The sequence below is a fragment of the Rhinoraja longicauda genome, chromosome 10, assembly GCF_053455715.1.
Source record: "Rhinoraja longicauda isolate Sanriku21f chromosome 10, sRhiLon1.1, whole genome shotgun sequence".
NCBI classification, from domain to species: domain Eukaryota; kingdom Metazoa; phylum Chordata; class Chondrichthyes; order Rajiformes; family Arhynchobatidae; genus Rhinoraja; species Rhinoraja longicauda.
The window spans coordinates 56,998,916-57,021,729 of NC_135962.1; the positions used below are offsets into that span (position 1 = coordinate 56,998,916).

Below are 22,814 nucleotides of genomic sequence, written 5' to 3' on the forward strand. Positions count from 1 at the left end.
CCAATTCAGCTAATACAGTTGGCAACCCTACCCCATCTACGTTAGTCCCATTTGACCAAAGCCTTTAAACCTTTCCTATTCATGTACCTGTCCAAGTGTCTTTTACACGTTGAAACCAGGAACTGCAGATGCTGATTCACCAGGGATAGACACAAATTGTATTATAACAGGCACTATACAGCATTTAAATGAAAGGACACAAAATGCTGGAGCAACTCAGTGGGTCAGGCAGCATCTCTGGAGAACATGGATGGGCCACCGTTTTTGCGCCACTAGTTGGAGATGGAGACGAGACGCTGCTTGTAATTAACAATTACATATTTCCACTCAATGGGCGGATGAGAAATAAACAGTCACTAATGGATTCGTGATTACAGTGCGTGGCAATTATGAAGAGAGGAGTATCACATGAAGATACTTGAATTCAAAGTGGATTTCCATCAAAATCCACTCAATGAGAATCTTAGTCCCACGCAATGAGAGAAGGCAGAGAAGAAATCTTACGGCTTACCGCTGCACCTGCAAGCTCTTGAACAAGCTGCAAGCTGGGAGGATGAACAAACACTCAGGAGCTCTAAGAACACAGTATTCTCTTGCGTTGTTCCATGTAATATTGTTTCACCACTTAAGTGAAGTGTGTGTGTTCTCTTAAATTACATGGTGGACGCAGCCCGGACCATCACGCAAACCGACCTCCCTTCCATCGACTCCGTCTGCACTTCACGCTGCCTCGGCAAGGCCACCAGCAGTCAGGGTCTCGTCTCACCTCCCTCTTCTCCCCTCTCCCATCGGCATGGTTTGTTTAATGTACAGTTCAGCTTAGTTTATTATCACGTGTACCGAGGTACAGTGAAAAGCTCTTAGACAATAGACAATGTGCAGGAGGAGGCCATTCGGCCCTTTGAGCCAGCACCGCCATTCAATGTGATCATGGCTGATCATTCTCAATCAGTACCCCGTTCCTGCCTTCTCCCCATACCCCCTGACTCCGCTATCCTTAAGAGCTCTATCTAGCTCTCTCTTGAATGCATTCAGAGAATTGGCCTCCACTGCCTTCTGAGGCAGAGAATTCCACAGAATAACAACTCTCTGACTGAAAAAGGTTTTTCCTCATCTCCGTTCTAAATGGCCTACCCTTTATTCTTAAACTGTGGCCCCTGGTTCTGGACTCCCCCAAAATTGGGAACATGTTTCCTGCCTCTAACGTGTCCAACCCCTTAATAATCTTATATGTTTCGATAAGATCCCCTCTCATCCTTCTAAATTCCAGTGTATACAAGCCTAGTCGCTCCAGTCTTTCAACATATGACAGTCCAGCCATTCCGGGAATTAACCTAGTAAACCTACGCTGCACGCCCTCAACAACAAGAATATCCTTCCTCAAATCTGGAGACCAAAACTGCACACAGTACTCCAGGTGCGGTCTCACTAGGGCCCTGTACAACTGCAGAAGGACCTCTTTACTCCTCTACTCAACTCCTCTTGTCATGAAGGCCAACATTCCATTGGCTTTCTTCATTGCCTGCTGTACCTGCATGCTTCCTTTCAGTGACTGATGCACTAGGACACCCAGATCTCGTTGTACGCCCCCTTTTGATGCATACTATCCAGTCAGTGGAAAGACCGGGGAACAGCTTTGGGAAAAGGTTTGGGAACAGCTCGAGCCAAGAACGCAAAGAAATGGAGAGAATTGTGGACGTAACCCAGACCATCACGCAAACCAACCTCCCTTCCATTGACTCCATCTGCACTCTCCATCTAGCACCCGTAATCAGGATCGAACGTGGGTCTCTACCGCTATACCACTATACTGCCTTTACAATCAGGTTCTTCATTAGTGCGGGTGTCAAAGGTTGCGGGGAGAAGGCAGGAGAATGGGGTTGAGAGGGGAAGAGAGATCAGCCACGATTGAATGGCGGAGTAGACTCGATGGGCCAAATGGATTAATTCTGCTTCTCTGACCTATGAACAAAGTGCTTCCAATGTGCCAACAGCAGCAGATACTATCTGAGAGGAATATAGATCTTCTATATTCGTGGCCCATAAATGTACAGAGGGACCTTTCAGAAGCAAACAATACAAAGATGACACACAAGATCAAGCTGCTGCCTCACAGTGCCACGGGAACACTTGATCCTGACCTCAGGTGGTGTCTGTGAGGAGTTTGCACGTTCCCCCTGTGACGGCGTGGGTTTTCTCCGGGTGCTCCGGTTTCCTCCCACATCCCAAAGACGTGTGGTTTTGTACGTTAATCAGCCTCCGTAAATTGCCCCTGGTGTGTAGGGGGTGGATAGGAAAGTGGGAAAACATAGAATTAACGTGAACGGGCTTTTAGTTTAGTTTACGAGGATGTTGCCAGGACTAGAGGTTGTGAGCTACAGGGAGAGGTTGAGCAGGCTGGGTCTCTATTTCATGGAGCGCCGGATGATGAGGGGAGATCTTATAGGGGTGTACAAAATCATGAGAGGAATAGATCGGGCAGAGTCTTTTACCCAGAGTAGAGGAATCGAGGACCAGAGGACATAAGTTCAAGGTGAAGGGGAAAAGATTTAATAGGAATCTGAGGAGTAACTTTTTCACACAGAGGGTGGCGGGTGTATGGAACAAGCTGCCAGAGGAGGTAGTTGAGGCTGGGACTGTCCCATCATTTAAGAAACAGTTGGACAGGTACATGGACAGGACAGGTTTGGAGGGTTATGGACCAAGCGCAGGCAAGTGGGACTAGGGTAGCTGGGACATTGTTGGCCGCTGTGGGTGAGGGGCCTGTTTCCATACTGTATCACTCTATGACTCTACAACGGGTGACCGATGATCAGTGCAGACTCAGTGGGCTGAAGGGATTGTCTCTAAACTAAACAAGAACCTGCAGATGTTTAGAATTTAGAGTCTAAAGAGACAGCATGGAAACAGGCCCTTCTCCCCACCAGGTCCGTGCCAACCATTGATCATCCATTCATACTAGATTCGTCTTATTCCACTTTCTCATCCACTCCCGAAACACGAGGGACAATTTACAGAAGCCAATCAACCTACAAACCTGCACGTCTTTGGGATGTGGAGGAAACCGGAGCACCCGGAGAAAACCCACGCGGTCACATGGAGAACGTGCAAACTCCGTGCAGACAGCGCCCGCGGCCAGGATGGAACCCGGGCCTCTGGTGCGGTAAGCGCCGTGAGGCAGCAGCTCTACCGATGGGCCACCGTGGCCGCCTGGTTACAGAAAGAACTTGCAAACTCTACATCGGCAGAAGCCGAGGTCAGGATCGAACCCGGATCTCCGGCGCCGCGAGGCAGCAGTACCACCCGCTGCGCCGCAGTTTCGATTTGAAAAGGCATGTCCTGCCTGTTTGTTTGAAAGGCTGGAGCCTGTGCATTTTGTCTGCTGGAGTGCAAGCTCTGGTCAGAGAATGCTTCAAGCGAGGGGAGAACTAACAAGCAACAACCTGTTAGGAAGCATTTCCAACTGCGCTGAGAACGAATGCAAAAAGAAAAGTGGCATTTTCAGGTCAGCAAGCTGGGTTTAATGAACACTGGCACTTTCTAATCGAGGAAAACCACAATATTTCACAAGGAAACCATCCACCTGATAGTATGAGACATCCTATTAGAGTAACATCGTGCCCATTTAGTTTCTCCCTGTGTCTGGATTCTATATTTTTGAGTTGTGATATTGCCTGGTGCAGTGAGCACTTTTGATCACTTTGATCAATTTGTTAATCCCTGCATCTTCATAGGATGTGCCTTATCTCAGCCACATAGGACGCAAATCCGTTTAACTCCAAATGTCACAGCACAAAACCACCGATTGCAAATTCAAGTCAAGCTGGGTTACTGCAGCATTCTAGATTTTTTTTTAGATTCAGAGATACAGCGCGGAAACAGGCCCTTCGGCCCACCGGGTCCGCGCCGCCCAGCGATCTCCGCACATTAGCACTATCCTACACCCACTAGGGACAACATTTTGTGTCTACCTTTTAGTTTGGTTTAGTTTAGTTTTGAGATATGGTGCAAAAACAATTTTTTTTTACAATTTACATTTATACCAAGTCAATTAACGTACAAACCTGTACGTCTTTGGAGTGTGGGAGGAAACCGAAGATCTCGGAGAAAACCCACGCAGGTCACGGGGAGAACGTACAAACTCCGTACAGACGGCACTAAAGTCACAACGGCTGGGAAGGCAGAAGAAGGCCGCAGCAGAAAAGGGTCCCCTGTCCACGAAAGTCAGTGAGACCTGGGTGTCCTTGGACACCAGTCACTGAAAGTTGGCGTGCAGGTACAGCAGGCAGTGAAGAAAGCTAATGGCATGTTGGCCTTCATAACGAGAGGATTTCAGTATAGGAGTACTTCTGCAGTTGAATAGGGCCCTGGTGAGACCACATCTGGAGTATTGTGTACAGGTTTGGTCTCCTAATTTGAGGAAGGACATCCTTGTAATTGAGGCAGTACAGCGTAGGTTCACGAGATTGATCCCTGGTATGGCGGGACTGCCATATGAGGAAAGATTGAACAGACTAGGCTTGTATTCACTGGAGTTTAGAAGGGTGAGAGGGGATCTTATAGAAACGTATAAAATTATAAAAGGACTGGACAAGCTGGATGCAGGAAAAATGTTCCCAGTGTTGGGGGAGTCCAGAACCAGGGGCCACACAGTCTTAGAATAAAGGGGAGGCCATTTAAAACTGAGGTGAGAAGGAACTTTTTCACCCAGAGAGTTGTGAATTTGTGGAATTCTCTGCCACAGAGGGCAGTGGAGGCCAAATCACTGCATGAATTTAAGAGAGAGTTAGATAGAGCTCTGGGAGGCTAGTGGAATCAAGGGATATGGGGAGAAGTTGGGCACAGGTTACTGATAGTGGACGATCAGCCATGATCACAATGAATGGCGGTGCTGGCTCGAGGGGCCGAACGGCCTCCTCCTGCACCTGTTTTCTATGTTTCTATCCTCCGCCTGTTCCACCGTTGAGGTCTTGGTTGGATTGCTCTTTGTCAGGGACCTCCCCCTCGACCTTACCGCCATGGGTGACCCTACCAGGAGCTTGGCTCCAGACGTTTCAAGAGGTGAGGGCAGCTCTTTAAGCGAACATAAAACTGATAGATATCACAAAATGCTGGAGTATCTCAGTGGGTCAGGCACCATCTCTGGAGAGAAGGAATGGGTGACGTTTCGGGTCGAGACCCTTCTTCATGATCTCTCCATGATCTGCTGCCTGACCCGCTGAGTTACCTTCGATTTGTACCAGCATCTGCAGTTATTTTCCCATAAAACTGATAGAAGGAGCTCCCAAACAAAGCTTTAGTTTGGGTTTTAGATAAGAGAGTTTTCCCTCTCTCTCCATCCCTCCCCTTTCCAGTTCTCCGACCAGTCTTACTGTCTCCGACTCCATTTTATCTCTGTTTGCTTTCTCCCAGCTGACAGTGATAGACAATAGACAATAGGTGCAGGAGGAGGCCATTCGGCCCTTCGAGCCAGCACCGCCATTCAATGTGATCATGGCTGATCATGGCTGATCATTCCCAATCAGAAGGTTCCTGCCTTCTCCCCATACCTCCTGACTCCGCTATCCTTAAGAGCTCTATCTAGCTCTCTCTTGAATGCATTCAGAGAATTGGCCTCCACTGCCTTCTGAAGCAGAGAATTCCACAGATTCACAACTCTCTGACTGAAAAAGTTTTTCCTCATTTCAGTTCTAAATGGCCTACCCCTTATGCTAAAACTGTGGCCCCTCTATTCGACATTCCCCTTGAACCCCTTTCCCTTGGTCCTGTTTTCACACCTTACACTTCCTTATCTATACACTACCTCCCTCTCCCGACATCAGTCGGAAGAAGGGTCGCGACCCGAAACTTTACACATTCCTTCTCTCCAGAGATGCTGCCTGTCCCGCTGAGTTCCTCCAGCATTTTGTGTCTATCTTCGGTTTAAACCAGCACCTGCAGTTCCTTCCAAAGAATGGTGGTGCTGGCTCGAAGGGCCAAATGGCGTCTTTCTGCACCTATTTTCTATGTCAATGTCTAAACATAGAAAATAGGTGCAGGAGGATGCCATTTGGCCCTTCGAGCCAGCACCACCATTCATTGTGATCATGGCTGATCATCCACAATCAGTAACCCGTGCCTGCCTTCTCCCCATATCCCTTGAATCCGCTAGCCCCTAGAGCTCTATCTAACTCTCTCTTAAATTCATCCTACAATGGTTTACTTTTTAGTGTGTTTTGCAGAAGAGAAATAAAGGCACAAAATATTTCAGCAGTGGAGCGCTCTGCAAATGGGAAACAATAAAAAAAAACTATCAAAATGCCCGGTAGCTTTTTGTTTGACTGTCAATTGAAATATCTTTCAGCTCTCACACGTGTATGAAAGGAGGACTCGTAGTGAATTGTGTTCACATTCATTCGGCAACCTCTCGAAGCACTTCACATGGAATCAATTAAGTGGAAGTGCAGTCACTGCAATGCAGACAGACTGAACAATGAAAAAAACAGGCAGGTAACACTTGTTGGTGAGGGAGGAGAAGCTTTTGTCCTCTTGACTGCGACGAGCTTGCAATGTAAGTGCAGTGACACGCTACCTGTAGAGAGAGTCTTGACTTCTCATTGTGAATCATGTCTCGTTCTCTAAATTACGGTCGGCAAGGTTAAGCGCCGTCAATCGGGCGATCCACGGCTATCGTTCTTCTTTAACAATGAATTTTCACCATAATTGCCCGAGATTGGATAATTGCACGGTGGCGCGGCGGTGGAGTTGCTGCCTCACAGCCCCCGAGACCCCGGCTTCGATCCTGACCGCGGGCGCCGCCTGTACGGAGTTTGTACGTTCTCCCCGTGGGTTTTCTCCGGGTGCTCCGGTTTCCTCCCACACTCCAAAGACGTACAGGGCTGCAGGCTAATTGACTTTGGTGAAATTGTAAATTGTTCCCTCGTGTGTGTGTGTAGGATAGACAATAGACCATAGGTGCAGGAGGAGGCCATTCGGCCTTTCGAGCCAGCACCGCCATTCAATGTGATCATGGCTGATCATTCTCAATCAGTGCCCCGTTCCTGCCTTCTCCCCATACCCCCTGACTCCACTATCCTTAAGAGCTCTATCTAGCTCTCTCTTGAATGCATTCAGAGAATTGGCCTCCACTGCCTTATGAGGCAGAGAATTCCACAGATTCACAACTCACTGACTGAAAATGTTTTTCTTCATCTCCGTTCTAAATGGCCTACCCCTTATTCTTAATCTGTGGCCCCTTGTTCTGGACTCCCCCAACATTGGGAACATGTTTCCTGCCTCTAACGTGTCCAACCCCTTAATAGTCTTATACGTTTCGATAAGATCCCCTCTCATCCTTCTAAATTCCAGTGTATACAAGCATAGTCGCTCCAGTCTTTCAACATATGACAGTCCCACCATTCCGGGAATTAACCTAGTAAATCTACGCTGCACGCCCTCAATAGCAAGAATATCCTTCCTCAAATTTGGAGACCAAAACTGCACCCAGTACTCCAGGTGCGGTCTCACTAGGGCCCTGTGTTAGTGTGTGGGGTGATCGCTGGTCGGCGCGGACTGAGTGGGCCGCAAGGCCTGTTTCCTCGCTCAATCCCTAAAGTCTAAGGATGGAACAATCAACGGGGAAGGTACAAAGTGCGGAATATAGTTCTCAGCGTTGTAGCGCATTGGATAGAGTGGTGCAGCGTGGAAACAGGCCCTGCGGCCCATCTTGCCCACACCGACCGACGTGTCCCCACTACACTAGTCCCACCTGCCCACGTTTGGCCCATATCTCATCAAACTTGCGAGGAGTGAGGGCCGGTAGGAGAGTGAACCGGGGAGGGGGGGGTCATGCCTCCAGCTGCAGACTTCAAGGTGGGCTGCATGAGGCGCCCTTCGGGAGATGGCCGGGCCAGGGGAGAAGTGTGACATCGTTTCGCGGGAAATGCTCCAGTACATCGAGCGGGCGGGCCGAGCGGACTTTGGAATAATGGCGCCAAAACATGGCGGCAGCTGCGTGTGTACGGTACGCATGCAGAATTTCATTATGCAGTTGCACATGTGACAAACAATGCACCATTGAACCATTGAATGGAAGGTAAGCTTTTGACTAGTTCACCAATGTGACAGGAAAAAAACGCCCAAATCGTATCCAGCCCTCTGTTAAAGACTAAAGACGGTTTTTTTAAAACCCTGTTCTAAAAAAACAGTCTTCGATTTGAAAAGAGCTGCAAGGAGAATTTCTTTTAAGTTTGCAAACAAGATTTAATCAAGGACATAAAGACTGCCTGAAGAAGGGTCCCGTCCTGAAGCGTCACCCATCCATGTTCTCCAGAGATGCTGCCTGACCTGACCTGACCCGCTGAGTTACTCCAGCACTCTGTGTCCATCTTTGGTTTCAACCAGCATCCTGCAGTTCCTTCCTCCACAATTTGCCAATAATCTCTGATCTCTTCCCCATCGCTAGCCTTTGGTGAAGATGCTAGCCTCACATGGCAGGTGCTTGTAGTGTAAGAAGATAACTGCAGATGCTGGTATAAATCTGAAGAAGGATCTCGACCCGAAACGTCACCCATTCCTTCTCTCCTGAGATGCTGCCTGACCCGCTGAGTTACTCCAGCATTTTGTGAAACGGCAGGTACATGGATAGGAGTGGTTTAAAGGGGCATGGCCCAAACGCAAGATTAATAGGTCCCACCAAGTCGTAGTTTAGTTTAGATACAACACGGAAATAGGACCTTCGGCCCACCGGGTCCGCGCCGACCAGCGATCCCCGCACACTAACACCATCCTACACCCACTAGGGACAATTTGTACATTTACCAAGCCAATTAACCTACAAACCTGTAGGTCTTTGGAGTGTGGGAGGAAACCTAAAATCACGGAGAAAACCCACGCAGGTCACGGGGAGAACGTACAAACTCCGTACAGACAGCACCTGCGGTCAGGATGGAACCCGGGTCACTGGCGCTGTAAGGCAGCAACTCTACCGCTGCACCACCGTGCTGCCCTTCGGTTCGGCCATGATCCCTCAGTCCGGGTCTTGAGTCCGGCCACGCACTCTCGTAGGAGAGCCTTCAGCCATGCACGGACACAATGCATTGCTGCTCCTTGTATGGGCTACACCCTCCAAACCTTGCAGCACCAATGTGACTTGGGAGCACGTCTCCAGTCCATCGTCTCGTTGCGTCTATGTCCTGAAATCTCCTATCTAACACCACGGTATGGGAGGGAGGCACGGTGGCGCGGCGGTAGAATTGCTGTCTCACAGCGCCGGAGACCCGGGTTCCATCCTGACTACGGGTGCCGTCTGTACGGAGTTTGCCCGCAGTGACCTGCGTGGGTTTTCCCCGGGTGCTCCGGTTTCCTCCCACACTCCAAAGACGTGCAAGTTTGTAGGTTAATTGGCTTGGCGTAAATGTGAAATTGCCGCTAGTCTGTGCAGGGTAGTGTTAGTGTGCGGGGATCGCCGGTCGGCGTGGACTCGGTGGGCCGAAGGGCCTGTTTCTGCGCTGTATCTCTAAACTAAAAAGCACTGCAGGGAGCACCTTCACCAGAGATGGGTGACGTTTCGGGTCGAGACCCGTCTTCAAACTGAGAGTCAAGGGAGAGAGAGTCTCGAGGTATGGAAGGGCACGGTGTGAAAACACAGATCAAAAGTGGACGATGGTCAAGGAAATGTTGAATGGTTCATCGTTAGCCCCGGGGAAGGTGACAACGAGGCACACAACCAGTACCATTTAATCCGGAGGACAGTAGAACTAGTCGGAGAACGAGGATGGTGGAGGGATGGAGAGGGAAAGCAAGGGTTACTTGAAGTTAGAGAGGTTAATATTCATACCACTGGGGCAAGGCCACAGTTTAAGAATAAGGGGTGGGCCATTTAGAACGGCGACGAGGAAAAACTTTTTCAGTCAGAGAGTTGTAAATCTGTGGTATTCTCTGCCTCAGAAGGCAGTGGAGGCCAATTCTCTGGATGCATTCAAGAGAGAGTTAGATGGAGCACTTAAGGATTGCGGAGTCAAGGGGTATGGGGAGAAGGCAGGAACAGGGTACTGATTGAGAATGATCAGCCATGATCACATTGAATGGCGGTGCTGGCTCGAAGGGCCGAATGGCCTCCTCCTGCCCCTATTGTCTATTGATATGAGACTGGTACAAAACACGTCCATTCTGGCCCACCGGTTATCAAGTTGTGCCTCAGAACATAGCACACAAAACAGCACAGCACAGGACCAGATCTGTCAGGCCGTGTCAAACACCATGCCAAGCTTATCTCCTCTGCCTCCATGTGATCCATACCCCTCCATATATTCCCTGCATATCCAAGTGCCTATCTAAAAGCCTCTTAAAAGCCACTATCCTATCTGCCTCCACCACCATCCCTGGCAAAGCATTCCAGGCACCTACCAACCGCTGTGTAAAATAGACTTGACACACATCTCATTTAAACTTTGCCCCTCTCACCCGAAAGCTATTCCGGTCAGTCTGGATAAAAGGTTCTGACTGTCTACCACATCCATGTTTCTCATCGTTTTTTCCTCTAAATATACAAAAAGGAACCATTCCAATAAAGAATTTCACATACTTCTAAAAAGAGCCTGCAATGAGGCGAATTAATGGAATTTTGGAAATTAAATTTGATTAGTACGGGTGTCATGGGTTATGGGGAGAAGGCAGGGGAATGGGGTTGAGAAGGAGAGATAGGCCAGCCATGATTGAATGGCGGAGTAGACTTGATGGGCCGAGTGGCCTGGATAGAGTGGATGTGGAGAGGATGTTTCCACTTGTGAGAGAGTCCAGGACCAGAGGCCACAGCCTCAGAATAAAAGGATGGTACCTTTAGGAAGGAGATGAGGATGAATTTCTTCAGTCAGAGGGTGGCGAATCTGTGGAATTCTTTGCCACAGAGGGCTGTGGAGGCCAAGTCAAAGGATATTTTTAAGGCAGAGATAGATAGATTCTTGATGAGTACTCAAGCTCAGGAGGATGAGCAGTGATCTCACAGAGAAAGAGATAGGATGAAGGCATAGGTCTTTTACCAGGGTCGGGGAATCAATTCTTGATCAGGACGGGTGTCAGGGTTTCTGGGGGAGAAGGCAGGAGAATGGGGTTGAGAGGGAGAGAGAGATCAGCCATGATTGAACGGCGGAGTAGACTCGATGGGCCGAATTCTGCTCCTGGAACTCATGAACGGAACGTATGATCTGATATTGTTTCACCACAAAGATCTTTCTTCAATTCATCTCTACCACGTTTAGCGTTCGCATTTATTATGAAAACAACCGTGAAGTGTCTTTACCTCCGGATCGCAGGTGTCATCCAGCACACTCAGCCTCTCTGGTACTGATTCAAGGTGGTCCAATGCCATTTGAGTGCTCTAAATTCAGAACAAAATGAAAACACACTCAGGCCCACTCCATATTCTTCAAGCGGCTCACAGAGGCGAAGCCCAACATGGACTGAGTACGAACATTGAACATTGGCTCTGAAGATCAGCCCGTGACATCCAGCACAGTGATGTGTTCATAAATAAACCCCATTGATCGATGATCTCACACGTGGAAACATAGAAACATAGAAAATAGGTGCTGGAGGAGGCCATTTGGCCCTTGGAGCCAGCACCGCCATTCATTGTATAAGAAAATAACAGCAGATGCTGGTACAAATCGAAGGTATTTATTCACAAAATGCTGGAGTAACTCAGCGGGTCAGGCAGCATCTCAGGAGAGAAGGAATGGGCGACGTTTCGGGTCGAGACCCTTCTTCAGACGGAAATTGGAGGAACAGCACCTCATATTTCGCCTGGGCAGCTTGCAGCCCAGTGGTATGAACATTGACTTCTCCAACTTTAGATAGTTCCTCTGTCCCTCTCTTCCCCTCCCCCTTCCCAGATCTCCCTCTATCTTCCTGTCTCCACCTATATCCTTCCTTTGTCCCGCCCCTCCTAACATCACTGAAGAAGGGTCTCGACCCAAAACGTCGCCCATTCCTTCTCTCCTGAGATGCTGCCTGACCTGCTGAGTTACTCCAGCATTTTGTAAATAAATACCGCCATTCATTGTGATCATGGCTGATCATCCACAATCAGTAACCCGTGCCTGCCTTCTCCCCATATCCCTTGATTCCGCTAGCCGCTAACTCTCTTTTAAATTCATCCAGTGAATTGGCCTCCACTGCCCTCTGTAGCAGAGAATTCCACAAATTTACAACTCTCTGGGTGAAAAGATTTCTTTCTCACCTCAGTTTTAAATGGTCTCCCTCTTTATTCTTAGACTGTGTGTGGCCCCTGGTTCTGGACTCGCCCAACATTGGGAAATTTTTTCCTGCATCTAGCTTGTCCAGTCCTTTCATAATTTTATACGTCTCTATAAGATCCCCTCTCATCCTTCTAAACTCCAGTGAATCCATTCCTTAGAAGGGGAGTCAGTCTCAGTCTACCCCACGACAGAAGGGGGAGGAGTTGTACAGTTTGATAACCACAGGGAAGAAGGATCTCCTGTGGCGTTCTGTGCTGCATCTCGGTGGGACCAGTCTGTGCTGAAGGTGCTCCTCAGGTTGGCCAGAGTGACCAGGTAAAGGGCCTATTGACTGGTTGCATCATGGCCTGCTTCAGCTACTTGTAAGCCCAGGGACGAAGGAGGTTACAAAGAATGGTGGACATTGCCCAGTCCATCACGGGGACTGACCTCCCCACCGTCGAAGGGAACTGTGGGAGGAGTTGCTTGAAAAAGGCACCCAGTATGGTCAAAGACCCACACCAACCTGCCCACGCTCTCATTCCACGCCTACCTTCGAGAAGAAGGGACAGGAGCCTGAAAACAGTCACCACCAGGTTCAAGAACAGCTTCTTCCCAACAACCATCATGCTTCTTGACACTAACCTCAACTATGAACTATTGACTCTGGTGGTACAAACAGCCTGTGGATATTTGTACTAGTATTGGAGTTACTAGTAGTGGCGGCACGGTGGTGCAGCGGTAGAGTTGCTGCCTTACAGCGAATGCAGCGCCGGAGATTCAGGTTCGATCCTGACTACGGGCGCTGTCTGTACGGAGTTTGTACGTTCTCCCCGTGACCTGCGTGGGTTTTCTCCGAGATCTTCCGTTTCCTCCCACACTCCAAAGACGTACAGGTTTGTAGGTTAATTGACTTGGTAAATGTAAAAATTGTCCCTAGTGGGTGTAGGATAGTGTTAGTGTGCGGGGATCGCAGGGCGGCGCGGACCCGGTGGGCCGAAGGGCCTGTTTCCGCGCTGTATCTCTAAATCTAAATCTAAATCTAAAAAAAAATCTAAATTAAGTTACTCAATTTTTGTTTATTCTATATTATCTATGTGTATTGTGTTTACAGGCCTCTGTTATGCTGAGAATATCATTGTTCCATTGTCCGTACACATGAGAATTAAACACCCTGGTCTCTCTTATGAGCCTGACTTGAGTTTTGAGTTTAGTTTATTGTCACGTGTACCGAGGTACAGTGAAAAGCTTTTGTAGCGTGCTATCCAGTCAGCGGAAAGACAATACACGATTACAATGGAGCCGTCCACAGTGTACAGATAGACACGATAAAGGCAATAATGTGAATAACTTCCCAGGGTTAACATGACTCGTTTAGTTTCGAGATACACCATGGAATAAGGCCCTTCGGCTTATCGGCTCCGCGCCGATCAGCGATTCCCGCACACTAACACTATCTCTACACACACTGGCGACCATTTGCAATTTTACCGAAGCCAATTAACCTACAAACCTGTACGTCTTTGGAGTGTGGGAGGAAACTGGAGATCCTGGAGAAAACCCACGCAGGTCACGGGGAGAACGTACAAACTCCGTACAGACAGCACCCGTAGTCAGGATCGAACCCAGATCTGAATACTGGTTCAAAAGTATGTAACGTTGCTGTCATCTAAATGAAACTTCTAAATCCACAAAGCACAGAGGCTGGGTGTGGTGCACTGGAAGGAAAGCTTCAAAGTGCACCTACTCACAAATAACCTTGCATTTTAGTTTAGAGATACAGCTTGGAAACAGGCCCCTCGGCCCACCAAGTCTGCGCCGACCAGCGATCCCCCGGGCTCGAGTTCTAAGTTATCCCAGTTTCGTGTCCTACACATTAGGAGCAATCTCACAGAAGCTAAACCTGCAAACACACTGCAAACCCACACGTCTTTGGAGTGTGGGAGGAAACCGGAGCACCCGGAGGAAACCCAAGCAGGTCACGGGGAGAACGTGCAAACTCCGTGCAGGCAGCACCCGTGGTCAGGATCGAACCCGGGTGTCTGGTGCTGTGAGGCAGCAACTCTACCGCTGACCCAGATCTGTCAAGGGCCGTGTGGTGGCTGTCTGTGCACCAGTCTCCCCGCGTTAAACAAAGTCACGCACGGGCGTCCCGACCCTACGGAGAGGACAGTCACACTAGCTTCCAGTGACCGCCGATGATGATGATGATGATGAAACGCTCCTTACGTAAGTTAGGGTCCTGTCTGATTCACCTCTACCCCATTGCGGACATTGGACCTTGTCTCTGGAAGTGGTGCGCTGCAATGCTGAGAACTATATTCTGCGCTCTGCATCTTTCCCCTTTGCTCCACCTATTGCACTTGAGTTTGCCTGGATTGTATTTAGGTGCAGCATTATCCGATTGGGATGGAAAGCATGCGAAGCAAAGCTTTTCGCTGTACCTCGGCGATAATAAAACCCTGAACCCGAACCAGACTGCGAACTGAAACATCACCGGCGAAACGACAAATGAAAATATCTTACGCAAAGAGAGATTTGACTGGCAGTTAACATCAAAGAGAATCCAAAGAGGCTCTGCTGAGCAGACAGATGGAGCTCAGATGAAAGAGAGACGGGGCTAATCAGAGACCAATTAAGAGATCTGCACTTCAAGCCCCAGGGTATGGCAGAGGTATTTTATGAGCACTTTTTACTTGACTTGTCAAGAAACACACTGCCTACAATGGGGTAATTTAGATGTATAGCAAGGAACTGCAGATGCTGCTTTACACCGAAGACAGACACATAATGCTGGAGTGACTCAGCCGGACGGGCAGCATCTCTGGAGAGAAGGAATGGGCGACGTTTCGGGTCGAGACGCAAGAAGGGTCTCGACCCGAAACGTCGCCCATTCCTTCTCTCCAGAGATGCTGCCCGTCCCGCTGAGTTACTCCAGCATTTTGTGTCCATCTTCCATAGATGTTTTGTTTAGTTTAGTTTGGAGATACAGCGCGGAAACATGGCCCCTTCGGCCCACCGGGTCCGCGCCGACCAGCGATCACCCCGTACACGAACACTATCCTACACACGCTAGGGACAATTTACAATTTTACCAAAGCCAATTAACCTACAGACCTGTACGTCTTTGGGATGTGAGAGGAAACCGGAGCACCCGGAGAAAACCCACGCGGTCAGAGAGAACGTGCAAACTCCGTACAGACAGCACCCGTAGTCAGGATCGAACCGGGGTCTCTGGCGCTGTGAGGCAGCAAATCCAGCGCCATGTGGGGGCGTGCCAAGGGACAAACTGCAAATGTTAAACACTTAGACACAAGGAACTGCAGGTAAAACCTGTGGCAAGGGAATGCGGATGCTGGCTTATTCAAAAGATAGTCAAAAATGCTGGAGAAACTCAGCGGGTCAGGCAACGTCTCCGGATATGCTGGTTTACAAAGAGTGCTGGAATAACTCAGCGGGCAAGGCAACATCTCTGGAGAATGTGGATACGTGATATTGTGGGTCAGATCCCATCTGCACCACCCATCCACCAATCAAACCATCCCTACCTATATCCACCTATCACTTGCCAGGCTGCACCTCTCTTCCAGCTTTCTTGCACCAATGCTCCCCCTACTACAATCAGTCTGAAGAAAGATCCCGACCGAAAACATCACCTAATTCTCCACAGCTATTGCCTGATTTGGGTGGCACGGTGGCACAGCGGTAGAACAGCTGCCTCACAGCGCCAGAGGCCCAGGTTCGATCCTGACTACGGGTGCTGTCTGTGCGGAGTTTGTACGTTCTCCCCGTGACCTGCGTGGGTTTTCTCCGGGATCTCCGGTTTCCTCCCACACTCCAAAGACGTGCAGTTTTGTAGGTTAATTGGCTTTGTGCATGTGTAAATCGCCCCCAGTGTGTGTAGGATGGCGTTAGTGTGCGGGGATCGCTGGTCGGCGCGGATTCGATGGGCCAAAGGGCCTGCTTCCGCGCTGTATCTCTAAAACTAAAATTAAAAACCTGCTGGGTTACTCCAGTGCGTTGTGCCTTTTAATGACAAAAACACTTGTTCAAAATCAAAATGGATGCAGAAACCCAGCAATCACAGAGCTGTCAATTTAGCCTCAGCGGTGGGAAAAGAATAATCTGAACCAAAATGAATCGCCTCTCTCAAATGTGTGGATCAATAAAGAGAAGCCAGCACTGTGGATGAATAAAGAAAAAACCAGGCCAGATTTATAAAAGACAAATCATGCATATCTAACTGGACTGAATTTTTTGTTGAGATAACAAAGAGGGCAAAGTGATTAATGAGCTGAGTAGCTTCCTAATGTACTGTAACTATTCATTGATTTGGTAGTTTGTATTCACACAATGCTACGTTCCTCTTTATAATTTTAAATGGCATAATGAGAAGTCTTCAACTACATGGATGATCCTATCGAGTATGAATGCAAATAGAGCTTTGTTTAGATTAGTTTAGAGATACAGCGAGGAAAAGGGCCCTTCGACCCACCGGGTCCGCGCCGACCGGCGATCCCCGCACACTTACGCCATCTTACACTTACACTTATAATTTACAATTAGACCAAGCCAATTAACCGACAAACCCGTACGTCTTTGGAGTGCGGGAGGAAACCGGAGATCTCGGAGAGAACTCACGCGGGTCACGGGGGTGAACGTACAAACTCCAAACAGGCAGCAGCCGTAGTCGGGATCGAACCCGGGTCTCGGGCGCTGTGAGGCAGCGACTCTACCGCTGCGCCACTGTGCCAAACTTCCATCAAGAATGCCATGGCAAGCAACTCATGCCAGGCAAACATAGCTAAAAAAAGACCAATGTTCCTTTGCTAACTGTGTTGTAGGGGAAAGGTATAAGATAGACACAAAATGGCAGAGTAACTCAGTGGGACAGGCAGCATCTCTGGAGAGAAGGAATGGGTGACGTTTCGGGTCGTGACCCTTCTTCAGACTAGTCAAGGGAGAGGGGAAATGAGAAATCTAGACGATGACGGAGAGAGATATAGTACAAATTAATGAAAGATATGCAAAAAGGTAACAATGATAAAGGAAATGCTTGCCTGCAGTAGTGGGGGCATTGAGTACAAGAGTCAGGACGTAGCTTTAGAGGACTTTGGTTAGGCCACATTCGGAGGATTGCGTGCAGTTTTGGTCACCACATTGTAGGTGAGATGTGGAGGATTTGGAAATGGTGCAGAGAAGGGTTAACAAAACGATGCCTGGATTGGGCAGTTTTAGCACCAGGCTCCTGGGTTTTAGGTACATGCTGGTCGGTACGGGCAGGTTGGGCCGAAGGGCCTGTTTCCACACTCTCTGGGAGAGGTTGGACAGACTCGGATTGTTTTCTCAGGAACGACGGAGGTTGCAGGGAGACCTGATAGAAGCACATGAAATTATGAGAGACATAGATAGGGCAGACCAGGATGGAAAAATCAAATACTAGAGGGCATAGCTTTCAGGTGAGAGGGGGAAAGTTTAAAGGGGATGCATGGGGCAAGTTTTTTTACACAGAGGATGGTGGGTGCCTAGAAAGCTCTACCCATCTGGGTTGTTGATAAAGGCAGATACGATAGCGGTATTGAAGAGACTTAGATAGGCACATGGACATGCAGAGAATGGCAGGATATGGATTATGTGCAGGCACTTAAGAGTTGGTCTTGATATCATGTTCGGCACAGACATTGTGGGCTGAAGGGCCTGTTCCCGTGCAGTGTTCTAGGAGTCCTGGGTTGTACGACACTGTGAGGTCTGACTAGTGTTACCAGGGTTGGATTAGGCCACACTGGCTGGCCGCAGTAGAATTGCTGCCTTACAGAGCTTGCAGCGCCGGAGACCCGGGGTCGATCTCGACTACGGGTCTTGTCTGTATGGAGTTTGTACGTTCTCCTCAAGACCGCGTGGGTTTTCTCCAAGATAGAGTCATAGTGATACAGTGTGGAAACAAGACCTTCGGCCCAACTCGCCCACACCGGCCAACAATGTCCCAGCTACACGAGTCCCACCTGCCAGCATTTGGTCCATATCCCTCCAAACCTGTCCTATCCATGTACCTGTCTAGCTGTTTCTTAAACGATGGGATAGTCCCAGCCTCAACTACCTCCTCCGGCAGCTCGTTCCATACACCCACCACCCTCTTCGGTTTCCTCCCACATTCCAAAGACGTACTGGTTGGTAGGTTAATTGGCTTGGTATCATAGTAAATTGTCCCTAGTGTGTGTAGGGTAGTGTTGGTGTGCAGGGATCACTGGTTGGTGCGGACTCGGTGGGCCGAAGGGCCTGTTTCAGTTTCAGTTTAGTTTATTGTCAGGTGTACCCAAGTACAGTGGAAAGCTTTTGTTGCGTGCTAACCAGTCAGCAGAAAGGCAACACACGATTACTATCGATCCACTTACAGTGTATAGATACATGATAAGGGAATATCATAGTTAAAGTAAGAAGTGTTACCGCGCTGTATCTCGAAACTAAACTAAACACTTAGAGAACAGTTACAAGAGGCATAAATAGCTGGAGTAACTCAGCGGGACAGGCAGCGTCTCTGGAGAGTAGGAATAGGTCACCCATTCCTTCTCTCCGGAGATGCTGCCTGTCCTGCACGAGTTACTCCAGCTTTCTGTGTCTATCTTCAGTTTAAACCAGCATCTGCAGTTCCTTCTTAGAGATAAGAGGCAACTACTTGCATACAAAGGTCAGTCATGAAACACACAGACGCAGACAGATACACTCTGAAGGAGGTACTCACTGTTTCTAAATCTGCGATCCGATCCTGTGCAAAATAAAGCAAAAGGGTGAATCACTCAACCGGCTCCCAAATAACTGGCATCTATCCTGCAACTGGACCTCTATAACTAAAATTACAATTAAAACTAAAATTAAAATTTATTAAAATTAAACTTAAAATTATTTAAATTAAAATTAAAATGCACCATCATTCCCAGCGTCTTTAGATAGGAAACACAGGTTCATGTCCCAGATGTGAAGAGATTTATTGCAATGTGGAGCCCCCTGGCCTGAAAGGGTGTTGGAGGCAGATTCGACAGCAACTTTCAACAGGGGGAATGGAATGAGAGAGGAGGCACATCCCAGAACCATGGGCAGAGAAGATGGGAAAGATAGATCAGCCACGATTGAATGGCGGAGAAGACTTGATGGGCCGAACAGCCTAATTCTGCTCTCGTGAAACATAGGAAACATAGGAGTAGGCCATTCGGCTCTCCGAGCCAGCACCACAATTCAATATGATCGAGGCTGATCATCTAAAATCAGTACCCCGTTCCTGCTTTTTCCCCATGATTGCTTTAGCCCTAAGAGCTATATCTAACTCTCTCTTGAAAACACCCAGTGAATGGGCCTCCACTGCCTTCTGTGGCAGAGAATCCCACAGATTCACAACTCTCTGGGTGAATAAGTTTTCCCTCATCTCAGTCCTGAATGGCCCACCCCTTATTCTTACACTGTGATCCCCTGGTTCTGGACTCTCCCAACATCGGGAACATTATTCCTTCATCTAGCCTGTCCAATCCTTTAAGAATTTTATGTTTCTATAAGATCCCCTCTCATCCTTCTAAATTCCAGTGAACTTAGTCAGAGGGCAGTTAATCTGTGGAACATTGCCACAGGGTGCTGTGGAGGCCAAGTCAGTGGATATTATTAAGGCAGAGATAGGCAAATTCTTGATTAGAACAGGTGTCAAGGATTATGGGGAGAAGGCATGAAAATGGGATTTGGAGGCAGGTTCACCTGCACCTCCTCCAACCTCATCGTTTGTATCCGCAGTTCCACGTGTCAACTTCTCTACATCGGCGAGACCAAACGCAGGCTCGGCGATCGTTTAGCTCAACACCTTCGCTCAGTCTGCCTTAACCAACCTGATCTCCCGGTGGCTCAGCACTTCAACTCCCCCTCCCACTCCCAGTCCGACCTTTCTGTCATGGGCCTCCTCCATTGTCATAGAGAGGCCCACTGCAAATTGGAGGAACAGCACCTCATATTTCTCTTGGGCAGCTTACACCCCAGCGGTATGAACATTGACTTCTCCAACTTTAGATAGCTCCTCTGTCCCTCTCTTCCCTTCCCCTTCCCAGTTCTCCCACTGTCTTCCTGTCTCCACCTATATCCTTTCTTTGTCCCGACCCCCCTGACATCAGTCTGAAGAAGGGTCTCGACCCGAAACGTCACCCATTCCTTCTCTCCAGAGATGCTGCCTGACCCTCTGAGTTACTCCAGCATTTTATGATACCTTCGATTTGTACCAGCATCTGCAGTTATTTTCCTACACTTACAGCCCAGTGGCATGAATATTGATATCTCTAACTTCAAGTAACCCCGGCATTCCCTCTCTTTCCATCCCTCCCCCACCCAAGTCACACCAGCTTCTCGTTCTCACCCAGCAATCAGCCAAGAATGGCCTGTTTCCTTTATCATCGTTACTTTATTTCTCTACATCGTCGTCTCTATCTCTCGTTTGCCTCTCCCCTGACTAGTCTGAAGAAGGGTCTCGACCCGAAACGTCATCCATTCCTTCTCTCCAGAGATGCTGCCTGACCCGCTGAGTTACTCCAGCATTTTGTGTCTATCTTCGGTTTAAACCAGCATCCATAGTTCCTTCCAACTCATGGTATTTTTTCTCCTTTACACTTTATTGCCAAGTTATCATGTTTTGCTATAAATAGAATCATCTTCACATTTCAGCATATCTCTGTTATCTTTAATATAGTCAAAGCGCTGAATTAGCATGAATATGCAATTTAAAAACGCCAAAGCAAATTTCAGGACAGTTGCTGGAATAAACTATTGCTGCTTATACTGAATTCTACTCTTTTTCTTCACTGCTTCAGCCTGTGGAGTCAAATAAATAGTTACCGTTTCCACTCAATATATTATTCTTGCCTTCGAAAAACAAAATAAACATTATTCTCAATCACAAGGTTAATGTACAAAATCTAAGTGAGCCGTCACTTAATGTAATGGGTTTCGGAGAGCAGCAATCTGAGAGTAAAGGGTGACATCTCAGTCATGCCTGGGGTTGCCAACTTCCTCACTCCCAAATATGGGACAAAGGGTGACGCCAGCCAGCCAGTGGCCACGTGCTCCCGCTCCACCAATGGCAGCCGCCCTGGGCCGGGAGGCGGGTTGCTACGCAACCTCCGTCAGGCGGCGCCCGGGCCTACACTGTTTGGGACTACAATAGACAATAGACAATAGGTGCAGGAGTAGGCCATTCGGCCCTTCGAGCCAGCACCGCCATTCAATGTGATCATGGCTGATCATTCTCAATCAGTACCCCGTTCCTGCCTTCTCCCCATACCCCCTCACTCCGCTATCCTTAAGAGCTCTATCTAGTTCTCTTTTGAATGCATTCAGAGAATTGGCCTCCACTGCCTTCTGAGGCAGAGAATTCCACAGATTCACAACTCATACTGAAAACGTTTTTCCTCATCTCAGTTCTAAATGGCCTACCCCTTATTCTTAAACTGTGGCCCCTTTTCTGGACTCCCCCAACATTGGGGACATGTTTCCTGCCTCTAAAGTGTCCAACCCCTTAATAATCTTATATGTTTCGATAAGATCTCCTCTCATCCTTCTAAATTCCAGTGTATACAAGTGTCCCCCGGGCCTGCAGTGTCCGGGCCTACAGTGTCTGGGCCTACAGTGTCCGGGCCTACAACGTCCCCCGGGCCTACAGTGTCTGGGCCTACAGTGTCCGGGCCTACAGTGTCCGGGCCTACAGTGTCCAGGCATACAGTGTCCAGACATACAGTGTCCGGGTCTACAATGTCCAGGCATACAGTGTCCGGGCCTACAGTGTCCGGGCGTACAGCGCCATCCGGGCCTAATATGGGACAAGGGCGGTCCCGTACGGGACAAATAAATTTAGCCCAAAATACGGGATGTCCCGGCTAATACAGGACGGTTGGCAACCCTAGTCATGCCCGATACCAGGGGAGAGAGATATGAAAGGATAGGGAGAAGAGAAAAGGAAAGAGTGCAGCAAAAGAGAGGGAAAGCGAAAGGGGAAGGGATTGAGAGAGTGGGGAGTTGGGGGGAGAGAGAGAGTGAGGGGGGAGAGAGAGAGTGTGGGGGGGAGAGAGTGGGGGAGTGAGGGTGAGAGAGAGCAAGGGGGAGAGAGGGAGAGAGAGAGGGGGCAGAGAGAGTGGGGGAGAGAGAGAGTGGGGGAAGAGAGAGTGGGGGAAGAGAGAGAGTGGGGGAGAGAGAGTGAGTGGGGGAGAGAGAGTGGGGAGAGAGAGTGAGTGGGGGAGAGAGAATGAGTGGGGGAAAGAGAGTTAGTGGGGGAGAGAGAGTGTGGGGGAGAGAGTGGCGCACAAAGAGAGAGTGGGGCAGAGAGAGTGGGGAAGAGAATGAGTTGGGGAGAGAGTGAGTAGGGGGCAGAGAGTGGGGGAAAGAGAGAGAGTGAGGAAGAGAGTGAGTGGGGAGAGAGAGAGTGGGTGAGAGAGAGAGAGAGAGAGAGAGAGAGAGAGAGAGAGAGAGAGAGAGAGAGAGAGAGAGAGAGAGAGAGAGAGAGAGAGAGAGAGAGAGAGAGAGAGAGAGAGAGAGAGAGAGAGAGAGAGAGAGAGAGAGAGAGAGAGAGAGAGAGAGAAGAGA

General features: G+C 48.9%; 1 protein-coding gene across 1 annotated transcript in view; it reads right to left on the minus strand.

Annotated features, from left to right (window-relative positions):
- Nucleotides 1–22,814, minus strand: part of cep128 (centrosomal protein 128) — a 351,185-nt gene that overhangs the window by 29,049 nt on the left and 299,322 nt on the right. Inside the window, exons 19-20 of the mRNA XM_078406913.1 lie at nucleotides 18,955–18,978; nucleotides 11,279–11,356 (exon numbers count right to left, since the gene is read on the minus strand). Coding sequence (XP_078263039.1) covers nucleotides 11,279–11,356; nucleotides 18,955–18,978 — 102 coding nt within the window. The remainder of the gene's footprint in view (nucleotides 1–11,278; nucleotides 11,357–18,954; nucleotides 18,979–22,814) is intronic.